Source organism: Melanaphis sacchari, unplaced genomic scaffold, assembly GCF_002803265.2.
Source record: "Melanaphis sacchari strain LSU unplaced genomic scaffold, SCAv2.0 Contig51_pilon_pilon, whole genome shotgun sequence".
Classification (NCBI taxonomy): Eukaryota; Metazoa; Arthropoda; class Insecta; order Hemiptera; family Aphididae; genus Melanaphis; species Melanaphis sacchari.
The window spans coordinates 435,974-449,726 of NW_020271353.1; the positions used below are offsets into that span (position 1 = coordinate 435,974).

Genomic DNA, 13,753 nt, shown 5'->3' on the forward strand with positions numbered 1-13,753 from the left:
TGATAGACTAAAAAATATAAATGCATGATCGGCGTGCGTCACGGAATAATTATTTTAATATTCATAGTAACTATAAGAGAGGAAAAACAGTGTTCTTAATTGAATCAATTGCTATAAAATATAATATAATTATTGATGTTGTTTTATATTTACAAAGATGGTAGTAAAACGGGAAAATTCTACATTGTGTAAAATAATTTTGTAACATATTTTGTCGCGTAGGTAAGTAATAGCAGTAAATGCTTGTATTAAGAAATAAGTGTCTTGTTATAAAATTACTCGCTGAATATTGTAATTTTATACATTATAATACAACATTAGTTTATTAATTTAACAATTTTTTTTTTTTTTAATTCGGAATAATACTCAAGAATTTTTACTGCCATCAAATTATATCAAATTATTGTCTTTTATGTTCATTAGGTATTGCATTGTACATACAAGCCCTTACTTGTGTCAGGGTAAGGTTGGAATAGGTATATATTTTCATTTTTGAAAATAAAATCTCGATATGTCATACATATAAAAATATATACCAAAAACTACTCATTTTTACCATCTATTTAACCCTTTTATGACTCAGTAAAACATTATTGCAAAAGTAATCAATTTGTTAATAGGCGTGTCCTGATTAAAAAGAAAAAAATCTATTCAAAACTTAAATTATTATAAAATTTATTTGTATATTTTTATTTGGTTTTAAATTTTAATAGATTTTTTAAATTATCTTTTCTTTTTTATTGCTTGGTTCGTTCTCCGTATTAAGCTCACAAGAATTATTTATGTGCCAACCATGGAACAATTTTATCACATTACGTTATTGAAGGCTCCTTATACATTATATAACACATAAACTACAATTCTTTTAAGATAAAAAATGTATAAATATATTTAATATTTTTAAAGTTTTAATTTGCGTCCATAACTCATGTCAGGATAATTTTTTATATCCATATGAAATTACCAATTTTTGGTTAAGTACGAATTCAATTTCACATAATCATATAATATGACCATAAAAAATATAATATTTGTACCTGTATAATCTATATAATTTATACATATATATTCTACATGTTTTAATCATGACACGATTTTTTTTTGTTCAAGGAATAACGTAATAATATAAAATAGTGATGTTTTTTTTCCCGACGTTATTTAAATCTTCAAATCCATTATTTATTATTATAAACCAAATATCTAACAAAAGACTGTTTTTATATTTAAACTTACCCAAACTGAAATATGATATCTGCAGTAGTTATTATTTTACTTTTAGTACTGTGTAACTGTTAAAAATTCATTTAAATATTATCATAATTTTTTTTTTTATTTCAGTGCTAAAGAATCAATGTCGTCGACACCAGAACTTAAAAATAGACTCCCAGAATCTGATATGAACTTCCAACCCATCCAAGACGAATTATACAAGTAATTAATAATGTTTTAATAGTACTTAGTTGTAAGATATTTGCATATAAGTAATACCTAAAAATAGGTATTATACATTTTTAACGGGACGCCTCATATGAAAGTAATCTAATAAAAAAATAATAATAACGCGTATTATTCGAATGAAAAACTTGAAGCTAAAAATTTTCAATATTTAATTTTAATGTTAACTATATTTTATTGTTTTCTAGAAAGAAAATTATTAAAAATGTAATGTCATAAATTAAATTAAATGGAAGGAATTCAATTATTTTTTATTTGCATATTTATTTTTATTTTATTAATATATTAATATTTTGTTCATCTCAAGTCCGTTTGTCAAAATTATTATACAAATTAAAACTAATAATTTATGTAGGAAGACTCATTCAACATGAAAGATTTGGGATAGGTTTTAATTAAAAAAAAAAAACGTTTCCGAACATTTTACCGACATTTTGTAACTATTTTTATAAATATAATTTAGTCTGCGTAAGTGATTGTAACATAATTTGATACGATTGTCGCGCACAGAATGTCCGACTGTACGTAATAACCGCCAGCACAGCAATAATAATAAGAACAAACAATGTGTACTATTAGAAAACAAGCAATTTCGCAATTTCGCGATTCAAATTAAAATATAATCGGATATCATATTATACAGGGATAATCCCAGCAAAGAAATGAAAGGCGCGTTGAAAGTACTCAACGATTCTCTGAAGAAAACGTCTGCTACGTTATTGCCCAGGAACCAATTGAAACAAGCCATCGACATAGTCCGGGAAGAATGGTTCAAGGTTTGAGCTATTCGATTATACTAATGTTCATAGAAAAAAAAAAAAAAATAATAAAATTTCTTACAGGTGACGAGCTCGAGCGATTGTAGTGGTCAACTCGTAAAGAATTATGTCAACTGGTTCACTTCATACTCGCCAGTTTTACTAGAATTCATAATCAATATGACAGATGCTGCGGTAAACATATTATTATAAAATTATTTAGATATCTGCTTATATATTAAATACTCGCATCAAAGAAATCGATTGAAATCCGATTGATTTAGCAGATATGTTTAACTGCTAAATAAAGCTGCTGGCGATCGAAAATAAACCTGTGATAGGAGTGTAAATTTAAAACAGAGACGTGGATTTAATGATCTTTTTTCTATCTATCTATCGATAAATTTTGTTTCGAAATCACATTATCAGTGATATAAATATCTGATTTAATCACGTTGCGACTCTCGCGTGACTGTTCTGAATAAAACAAAAATTTATTTTGCATATCTGTGACTAAGTACATAATATAACTGGTTTTTAATGGATAAAATTGTTCTACTGTTTTTAAGTTTTAGAATTTATTACGTATAAATATATTATGTATTTAGATTTTAGATTTTAGATTATAGGCATTAGTCAACTATATTTTTGTTATGTGAATTGCTCCTTTAACATTATTTTCTGTGAGATATTTGAAATAAATAAATCTATTTTTTATGATAACTAATATTTTTTTTCTGCAGATATATAAATTTATATTATCTGAAGAAATAAATTTGCACTAATGTTAGATTCAATTCTATCTACCTAAAACGTTTAATAGATTATTTATAAATATTTATAAATAACCAATTACGTTTTATACCATTCAATAAATGTTCAATCAATATCTCAAAAATAATTGTTTTGATTGGGCCATTAAAATATTCTATAACCTTATTATTACAACCGATCGCAATGTTTTAATACTAAAAATGTTATTTTTTTAATTTTTAATAATATTTTTTTTCCACTAAAAATCTATATTGAAGGTCATGGTATTTTTTTTAAAACTATTTTAAATGTATTTATTTTGTAGGACTTAAAACGTACAGTCCTAATTATTATATGTGTTAATTGTTACATAATGTGTTTATGCATTTTGTGTGTATTTTCTCAAAATACCTATAAAATTTATTTTTGCACCTTTTTACATTATATATGACGTATTAATACGTACAGACATTTAACTATGTAAATTATTTCATAATACAAGTTAAGTATACAGTTTGTATAAAAAGATTTTAAAAATAAGATATTTTTATAGATTTACCTAAATGTCCAAAGCACGCAGAAATCATGTTATAACGGATTTCTACTTTTTTTTTCACAAAGGAAATATAGATTTTTGAATTTTTCGCTTATTGTTACAGTAATACGGTGTATAAAAATAAACTGTAATGTCCGGCAGCAATATGTAAATGTAACAGATGTAGAGATAATTATTTCCAGTTCAATAAAGTGTGTAAAATGTTTACATGTATCTAATAAACATAGATATTATTTCTACTTTATATACGAACAATAAAGACACAAACATATGTATATAACTGTTATCGCAGTCGATCACGAGTCACGACGCGGTGACGTGAACTGCTTTACCAATTAATTTTTTTCGCGTTTGGGAAAATGTACGTAGAAAAAAATGTTGTTTGCATATTTTAACATAATATTTTGATTATTTATATATGTATATAACCACAAACCACTAAGCGTTTCGTTATTTCCAGCGTTCTGAATTCATATAGACAAATAATAATAAATTACCATACGTTACATACAATATTTATGTTATGTTACGTCTTAATACTATCCGTAACGTTTATTGGTCTGTTTTTGTTTTATCAGGGCAACACCGTATTGCATTATTCGATTTCCCACGGAAATTTTGACGTCGTTTCCACCATACTGGATACGGGCGTTTGCAATGTCAACTTGACTAATGACGCGGGATATTCAAGTGTCATGCTCGTCTCGTTGGCTGACATAAAAAATGACGACGAAATGAAAATCATCACGAGATTGTTCAAATGTGGCGATGTAAACTTGCAAGCTAAAAAAGTTAGTATTTCAAAACACATGTACAAGATACTCTTATACCTATGCAAATTAAAACTGGTGGACGATCTAATATTATAGTTGTATTTTAGTAGTAATTATATCGTATTTTAATATAAAATAGTATGTATACTGCCATATTGGTCTCTAACCTGACAACAAGATATGTATTATATAAAATAAAAATATTTCCAATAACTGACATAATTAATTGGATTATTTAGATTACGTTAAAACCAATCACTTTTTCCTTGACCCATTTGAAGTCTTAATAAATAATGAGACATAATTGCGTACTGTGTTTCTATACATTGTATGATTCATTCAGTTGGGTTAAGTTTGATGATGAATAGTGATGGGAATAGAATAAAATGTCATAGGGATTATTTTCTTGAAAAACCATAAATAATTAAATTTATTTAAACTTTAAATGTAACCAGTTATAAATGTTTAAAATAGGTATTTTTTATCTTGTAATAAAAATATTTTGTGCACAATTTTAGTGTAACTTGTAACCAGTTATACAACTATTCGAGTAACTATCTCTGTCCAGTTATAAATCTCATAAATCGAGGTTCTCAAAAATGACATTCTGTAACTCATAATTAAAAGGATAATACACTAGTATTTGTTGTCTTTATCTTCAAACACGTTACAAAGCAAATTTAAATTAAACAGTTCGAGTCTAGTTTCGTTCATTTTCAAAATATTAACAAACTCAACAAAAAAAAATTAGAAAACCAAGGTTTTTTTTATATTATCTGTGTTCTGTTGAAAATATTTACATATTTATATTTTTATTTTAAAACTAGTTATAAGTATGTAAAATGTTAAAAATCAATAAGACTCATAAATAGTCATAATTATTCATGACTTTTGAGTTTGATAATAATAGAATAAAACACTCTATAAATGATTACGAAACTAACGAAATTAAACGTGATTTTATGTCATATTATGCATTTGTAAAAAAAGAGGCAACAGGTGCGGGCATATGGTCCTCTAAGGCTTATTATATCTAACGTGATTATTTAAGTAGGTAATTCAAATTTTATGAAATAACTATTTACTATACTTGAAAAATATGTATATTACATATATGGTGCATTGAAGCTAACATATTAAAATTCATTTTTTAACTACCATTATCGCACAATATCGTTATTTTTGTTGCGCTATTAACCAATTTTTTTTTTTCATTTACAGCATGGTCAGACGACATTAATGTTGGCAGTTTCACACGGAAAATCAGAAGTGGTAAAATTGCTTCTGGAATGCGGAGCTAACCTCAACGTACAGGATGAAGATGGAAGTACTGCCTTAATGTGTGCGGCCGAACACGGTCTTCAGGAAATCGTCAATATATTATTAGCCTGTCCAGAATGTGATGTGTCCATCGCAGATAACGTAAGTATTGATCAGATCATGAAATACGTAGTTTTTCTTTTAAAAATAATAATTGTAGAACAACAATTCTACAGTGAACAGAACGAAGTTATAGGATTGGCTATTTTATATGTATATTTTTGATTTATTTATATCTGACAGGATGGAAGTACGGCACTCAGTATTGCAATGGAGGCAGGACACAAGGAAATCGGGATAGCTCTGTATGCTAAACAGCACATATTATCCCGAGATAATTCGCCGTTCCATTTATTGAAATCGAAGAGGTCTAGAAGCGCGAACACTGTGATGCCGTCAAGTAATAATATGTCTTATTCGCATTTGTCATTAAAAAAGTCACCAAGTCTGCAACCCAAGGAATACGCCACGCTGTCTTCCATGCTGAAAACGCGGACTCCTTAACACGCCATCAGTAAAATAATAATATGTTTTTTTATCATAGACCAATGTACCTACGCTTGAAGTTGTTTTTATTTTTATAATATTATTGTATTGCGCCGCACGTGTTTTGCTGTTCTGGCAGTTTAATATTAACTATGTTTTTTTTATTTTATATAATAACCACGTAAAAAATATCAAAATATCTAACTGTGATTAAAAACGGTCACTGATTAGCAACTAAACTATTATTTTTTTATTGTTATGTAATAATAATATGTATAAGTATAGTGTTATGTAAACGTTGTTTTGGGAATCTCTTACATATACGCTTACCCATAATACAACAATTTCAAAAACAATAAAACTATACATATTGTTATCAAATACAGTAGAACGCCATTTATCCGAATTAATTATGATGGTCCGGATATATAAATATTCAGATAATTTAAATATGGTGCATTAAAACTTATACATTTTATTTATTACCTATACTTTAATTTGACATTTGTCACAATAAACAAATTATTAATGTCATTAAAATGAAATAAGAAAAACTGAATTGGTATGTACATTATTTATTACTAAGTTTGAAAAATGACGATATTCTTGTCAGCTTCATTGTTGACTTTCACTTTAGAGCAGTTAATTCCCTCAATCTTCTTGATTGTGGCAATTGAGTGGTGTTTGATTTGTCTTGCCTCTCAAACCATTTAAACGCCAAACCTAACGCATTAAAAGCTTCAAAATAAGACAGCCCATATAACAATTTGACGTCTAGTTGTGACGATAGATATACATAGGTAGCGATTATTGTAAAATACTAAATGATATCTGTATTTACAATTAGTATACAACTGCAGATGTCCAGTATGTATCCATACCATCGTTTATTGATTTTTTTATCTAATAAAAATTTTAAATAGTGTATTTGGTTAAAAATGGATATTATTGTTTGTAAAATTAAAAAGAAAAAAAATTAGATTATTTTGAAGGAAAAAGCATAAAGGGCATGTATTTGATGGACTCAAATAATTTTCATAAACGTAGATGTGACAAAATTTGATTGATTTTATAATCTTGAAAATACTACGATCTACCCAAGTATTTTTACAGAAATTAAAAATATTGAAAGTACAAATAACAAATTTTTTTAAATTTAAAGTATGAAATTCAAATTTTTTTTATAATCTACCAAAATCGCCAACTAATTTGTTATTAAAAATGCATTTCAATTTCAATTTTTACATCTTAATTTTGAAAATTGAATACAATTTTAACATCATAATATTATTATATATTTAATAGTTTATACATCATTATACATAAATTATATACACTATAGTATTAGGTAAGTAGGTAATCTGTTAAAATAACTAAATATAATATGGTTAAATTGTGAATATACTGTTTAAATTTTAAATCGTTTAAATTGTTTTGCTTATTTTATTATCATTTAAAACAAAATGAAAAATTACTATATTTAATTATAAAAATAATTTTTATTTGTTAAATTTAAAGTTTTTTTTTTTTTTTAACTGGTTAGATTTTTAATTATATAATACTTAGGTAATGCATATAATATAACAATTGAAAATACTAGTTTTTCCACGAAACTCTATCACTAGGTTATTGTGATATTGATTTGAATTTAATATATTACTTATTGTTGTGAGCTCAATATAATGTAATTAACAATTTTGTATGTTTTTTATCATTATTATTCTTGTAATTTATTTTAGTCATTGTCGTCACACCTCTTTTTCCGCAGTCAAATTCGGTGTCCAGAGATGGCCAAAAGTCCGCCAGCAACTTGCAAGTTGTGCGAGAGGTCACACACGGTTCGTATAGATATTTATCGTTTTATTCCACCCGTAGTGCTTGCTGTTCACATCGCCAAACTTCAATAGTTTAAATTTTTTAAACTTTAGTCTTAAGAATTCGTTCCGATTTTATGTGCGTTCTGTAATCATTGCATCAAATCGAACAGGTTACTAAGACTCCCTTTCCTTACCTCATAACTAAACTACACCATAATTAATCCCGTTGGACACTGTGGCATCAATTCCCGTCCTTCCAAATGTCATCGTTGTCGTGCGCATAACGATCCCCATATTACATTTAAGGCACAGTACATTGAGTTGCCTATGTACAATAAGTCAGGCGCCAATAATAAATTGCTCTCTGACATATTTTCCGAGTAGGTTCTTTGGAATTAAATCATTATAGTCAGCCTTTTTTATACACAAACAATACAGACATTTTGATGAAAATATTTAAAAACTAATTTTACAACAAAAAAAAAAAAAATGATAAAGTCTTGTAGAAAATTTGTATTTTAATAATTTTTAGTTTTATTTGAAAGAAGGAACGGTTTATAGATTATGCATCAGACTCCAATTTTTAGTTAAGCCTAACCTAACCTAACCTAGCCCGTCAATTTTTTTTTTTTTTATAAGCCAAAAGAAAGTTTTTCTGTTATATTAGGTATTTGTTGCAGCTCAACTACCTCTTTTTTCAGTAAGTTACAATAACAAACGATTTCAAAATTAAAATTTAATTCAACGGCAAGCAATTATTGCAAACAAAAACGCATCTTTTCAGTGAACAAAAATAGTGTGTCAACCTTTATTTTTAAGGATATTTTAAAAGTTATTTTTGTAACATTAATACTATATAGATTAATCTTGAACTCACTTTTCATAAAATCATCTTCGGATATACACAAAGCATAATAATATGATATAATATTGTTATTAACTTATTAATTAGCAATTTCTTCATGTACAATTTCTTTTTTTCAATTAATATAAATCGTAGTAACCTGCAAGAATATTCCACTATTATGTAAATAATCATTTTGTTTAAATAAACTATGAAATTTTTAAAATATTTACTATAATATAAATGTATATCCGTAAATGTTGTTAGAAGTTAGAGGAGGATTCAGGTATAATTTAAAAAGTAAATGATGAATTTTATATATTTTTTATGAGAATAAGAAAAAGAATAAAGAAAAATCTTATCTTAAATATATTATAGTATAATAATATCACATATATTTCAAATAACCGTAATCATAAAAATTAGTTATTTTATTGGGTTGAACTATTGGATAGTACCTATTTTTATATTATTAAGTACCCATCATAAATACGAATATTACGTACAATTATTTATATACCTTGATATACTCGTAGTAGTTGTGTGTATCGATTATTTTTACGATACATTTTTAGTCCATCATAAAGAATAATGTCCTAAAAATATATTTTGAAACATTCATTTTCATTTAAAATAATAAACATTTTTTTTTTTTTTTTTAGACATTTATAGTAGTGTATTTTGCTTATATACTTATATATTTTTTATTTTTATTACTGTTATATTTTTAATATAATAAATCAATCTATTCCGCGATTAGTTCTATACTCGGTGAATATTTCGTTAATTTTTGTATTACGAGTATTTGACAGCTCACTAGATCCATATTGGCCCACCAGGACAACCGGAGTTTTCCCGGTGGACCACATAGACTACAGCTACATACAAATTACATCCCGGTTTTTATACATAAGTAAATTAATTTCGTCTCGATTATCTGATATCAGAATGGCTGTATCCGAGTTGGGTCCGAAAATAATACTAGTTTTAAATTATGTACGAATTGAGTCCGTGTGAATAAAATGTTTTGTCTGAATTGGGTCCGGGCGTAAATTATGCGTTTGAATTGGGTCCACGGTTCACGTATTTATACAATTATATAAAATAATTATATTATATAATTATTATAAAGTACGAATATAGATTAAGGACGTATTTTCTGGCAATAAAATGATATCTTATCGTAGTAATATACAGTACGAAAATAATATTTTAGATTAGGTATTTTCTGCCGTTGAAATAATAATCGATGAACTAATCACTGATTATACCACACTAGTCAGTACGTGTTCACATTTCATACCTACATAATGGATAAAACTCAAAATATTATGTTTAGTGAAAAAGGCAAGCGTATAAACGTTATTGTTGGCTTTAAATTTTCATTTCATAAGTATCTAAAAAATGACATCGAACGATGGCGATGTATAAAAAGAACGTGCAAATCTTTTTATAAGTGTGAAAATGAAATAATTATTGAAAAAAACATCACACACAACCATGGACCTGACAAAGCAAGTATTTTAACCAGGCAGACAATGAGTAACTTTTTAAAAAAAAATCACAAGAAAATCCTTGTGATGGGCCATCTAAGTTATTGTATAATGAATTACAAAATTATATAGAAACTCTAACACATAACGATTGTACTTTAGTTTAAAAAAATATACACTATGCTAGAAGAAGTATTCAACCAAGTATTCCTAAAAGTTTAAGTGATATTCATAAAACACTAAACGATTTAAAAATAAAAACAAATCGTAAAGAAGACTTTTTATTAATTAATGACAGTGTAAATAATATAATTATTTTTTCAACAACTGAAAATTTAAACTTTTTATGTAAATCTAATACAATTTTTGTAGATGGTACATTTAAAAGTTGTTGTAAAATGTTCACACAAATGTTCACTATTCATACTACTCACAACAATCACTATATATCCTATTATATTTTATTTGCTACCTTCTAAAAGTAAAGAGTGTTATTCACAAATTTTTATACATATTCTAAATGAATGCAATAAACGAAATTTCAATTTTATTTCTGAAATTGTTTATGCTGATTTTGAAGTAGCGATTCACACAGATATATTAACAGTTTGGCCACAAATAAATATTAAAGGTTGTAGATTTCATCTAGGCCAAAACTGGTGGCGAAAGATCTAGAATAGAATCTAAGATTAAGTAGCGATTATAAAAAAAAACACAAAATTAGGTAAATACCTAAAAAAATTTTTTGGACTTCCATTCTTACCGCCAAACGAAGTTGAAAACTGTTTTACAAACGATTTATTAAGTATTCAACCAGATGACGAACGATTACAAATATTCACGGAATATTTATTGAACAATTATATACATCCTGACGCTAAGTTCCCTCCAAGATTATGATCTGAATTTAAGCCTAATACAATAAGAACTACAAACGCATGTGAATCCTTTCACTTACACTTCAATTCTATGTTTTATTCTGCTCACCCAAATATATATCAATTTATATACTTTTTAAAAATATTCAAATAGATGTTTATATTAAAATGAAAAGTCCAGAGGAAAAAAGAAATTCGTAAAAGAAAAAATGACAGAAAAAATATTAAAAAAAATTAATTGCTACGAATTTGTAAAAACTGTGTCTTATAAATTTCAACCCTTAAATTAAAATTATTTTTTTATTATTAATCATTAAAAATCAAATGGACGACGAACGATTGTAAATCAGGAAAAAATTAGAAAAAAAAACATTTTAACCATACTTGTAGTAACTATAAATGTTATTATAGACAGTCCTAAGTCTGTAAAAATGGGAAGGAAAATGTTTTTTATGGGACCCAACTCGTACAGTAGGCTATTTTACACGGGACCTAATTAGTGAACAATCTGAATCATGGGACCCAACTAGTATGCACCGATCAGCATCTATGATTATATAAATCGATAATCTGCATGAGTATTATGTCTGTAAAAAAATATTTCTACATTCCAAATACTTTTCAGAATAATTGAAAATTACAAAAAATTTTTTTTCAACATTGTTAAACCACCTCCGCTCAAAATCATTTTTCATCGTTTACATAGATTTATCATTGAATTTAAATTTTAGATATCCTTAATTACAAAAAACTCCCAATGCAGACTATATAGGAGTACTTATCATATAATCTGTACAGTAAAGCGATTACTACTTATATACTAGTTTTTATTAATTTTGTAGATATAGGTATAATCACTAGAAATTTCAACATTAAAAATTTATTATTTATTTATTTTTATTTTTTTAATGATTCAATATTACGGTTCGGAAGTTAATGCATTTTTTTTTTTTTTGGAACTTATTAGACGATACTCTTCTAGCTATAAATATATTTTATAAAAATGTGAATCTAAATAATTAATTTTTATTCTGCATTTTTTGGCTTTTTTTTAATATTTAAGTCATTTTTTGTCATTTTTGGGTCCTATTTTCTTTTTTAGTTCAATTTCTTATGTTTATAATTAGATTTTGTCAATTAATATCTTTATACACATAATTTTTGTTTTACAGACTGTAGGTATATAAGTACCTACATCAAATTTATATTTTACACAAATTGTAAACGGGTTAGATAAAGATAAAGATTCGATAGAATAAGGCAATAACTGGCTGTCATTTTTACTTTTGACAATATAAAATATGCTTTAATAGTACAATGTAATAATTTAGAGTAATTTTTACTATTATTACTTTTCTTTTTCTTTTTTTTTAAAATGTATTTTAACTAATTCTAAACAAATATTCATAATTTTTTTTTTTTTTTTTTGTGTCATTTTTAACGTTTTTAAGGATTAAAGGATATTTACGTATTATTAAGCTTTCTAGAGCATATCTTAGCAATATATTATAGTTTCTAAGTGTTTTTCTATAAAAAGATAATTAAATTTAAAATCGAATTCTATTCAGTGACAAATTTTTATTCTTTAAATAATAAGATCTTATTTTTCAGTTTATATGGGTTAGACACATCTAAAGTCATATATTTTATGCTATAAAGTCCGATACAATTAGTTTAATTAATGGCGTTTCTCACGAAACTAAAATAAGTAGGATTTGCCATCGATAACGATTAATTATATTGACCACACTCCGTAACTACTTAAAAACTTCGCGTTAATCAAGCACAGTACCTAAGTTGTTTTTATTATTGTATGTATTTTTGTCGCCAAAATAGATATATTATATTTTGCTTGTTTAAGCAGTATCTATCTTATTCTAAGCGATGCTTGTTGTAGTGATTTCTACCGCATGTCTTTATAAATATAAATAAATAAAAATAAAAAAGGTATTACAACAGTTAGTTACAAATACAGGGGGAAATAATTATTTTAATCAATATTTATATAAAAACTTAAAATTTGCTTTGTCAGATATCCCTCTACATAAATTATCGAATAACGAATTCAAAAGATTATTAGAAAAATACACAAATGAAAATAAAATACCTAATGAAACAACTCTATGTATTAAAATATTGTTAATAGTAACATCAAAGGCAAATTCAGGGAAATTGCACAGTCGCATAGACAACTAACTATGGGTAGGTATCATATAAATGAAAAGTTCAGTAAATAAGAATAATACAACCTACTGTTAAGATCATTATTTACATTCAAACTGATAAAATAGGGGTGACAATGGAATGATAGGAATATCTTATCGATACCTACTTATTTAAAACTAAAGGTCAGATATTTAGATATATTTTATGTTCTCTTTAAATCCTTAAAATATGATGTTTATATGTCCTTAAAAGTGCAAAATATTCCTTTGTAATTAAAAAAAAAGAAAGTTTTTGGTATGTCAGTATTACGATTGGAAATAAAATATGTAAGCAATAATATTATATTACACTCAAATATCATTATGCACCGTGACAAACAACAACAATAGTCGTAACAACCATAGATTAAATAGATATTGAGACTAGTTCAACCCTTAGGTGCTTATTATACTAA

At 26.1% G+C, this 13,753-nt stretch overlaps 1 protein-coding gene across 1 annotated transcript in view; it reads left to right on the top strand.

Moving 5' to 3' along the window:
* Positions 1–6,340, top strand: part of LOC112599471 (KN motif and ankyrin repeat domain-containing protein 2) — a 40,528-nt gene extending 34,188 nt beyond the window's left edge. Inside the window, exons 8-13 of the mRNA XM_025346389.1 lie at positions 1,339–1,431; positions 2,099–2,231; positions 2,298–2,408; positions 4,101–4,313; positions 5,517–5,717; positions 5,859–6,340. Of these exons, the coding sequence (XP_025202174.1) occupies positions 1,339–1,431; positions 2,099–2,231; positions 2,298–2,408; positions 4,101–4,313; positions 5,517–5,717; positions 5,859–6,119 (1,012 nt within the window). The 3' untranslated portion in view covers positions 6,120–6,340. The remainder of the gene's footprint in view (positions 1–1,338; positions 1,432–2,098; positions 2,232–2,297; positions 2,409–4,100; positions 4,314–5,516; positions 5,718–5,858) is intronic.
* The last annotated feature ends 7,413 nt before the right edge of the window (positions 6,341–13,753 follow it).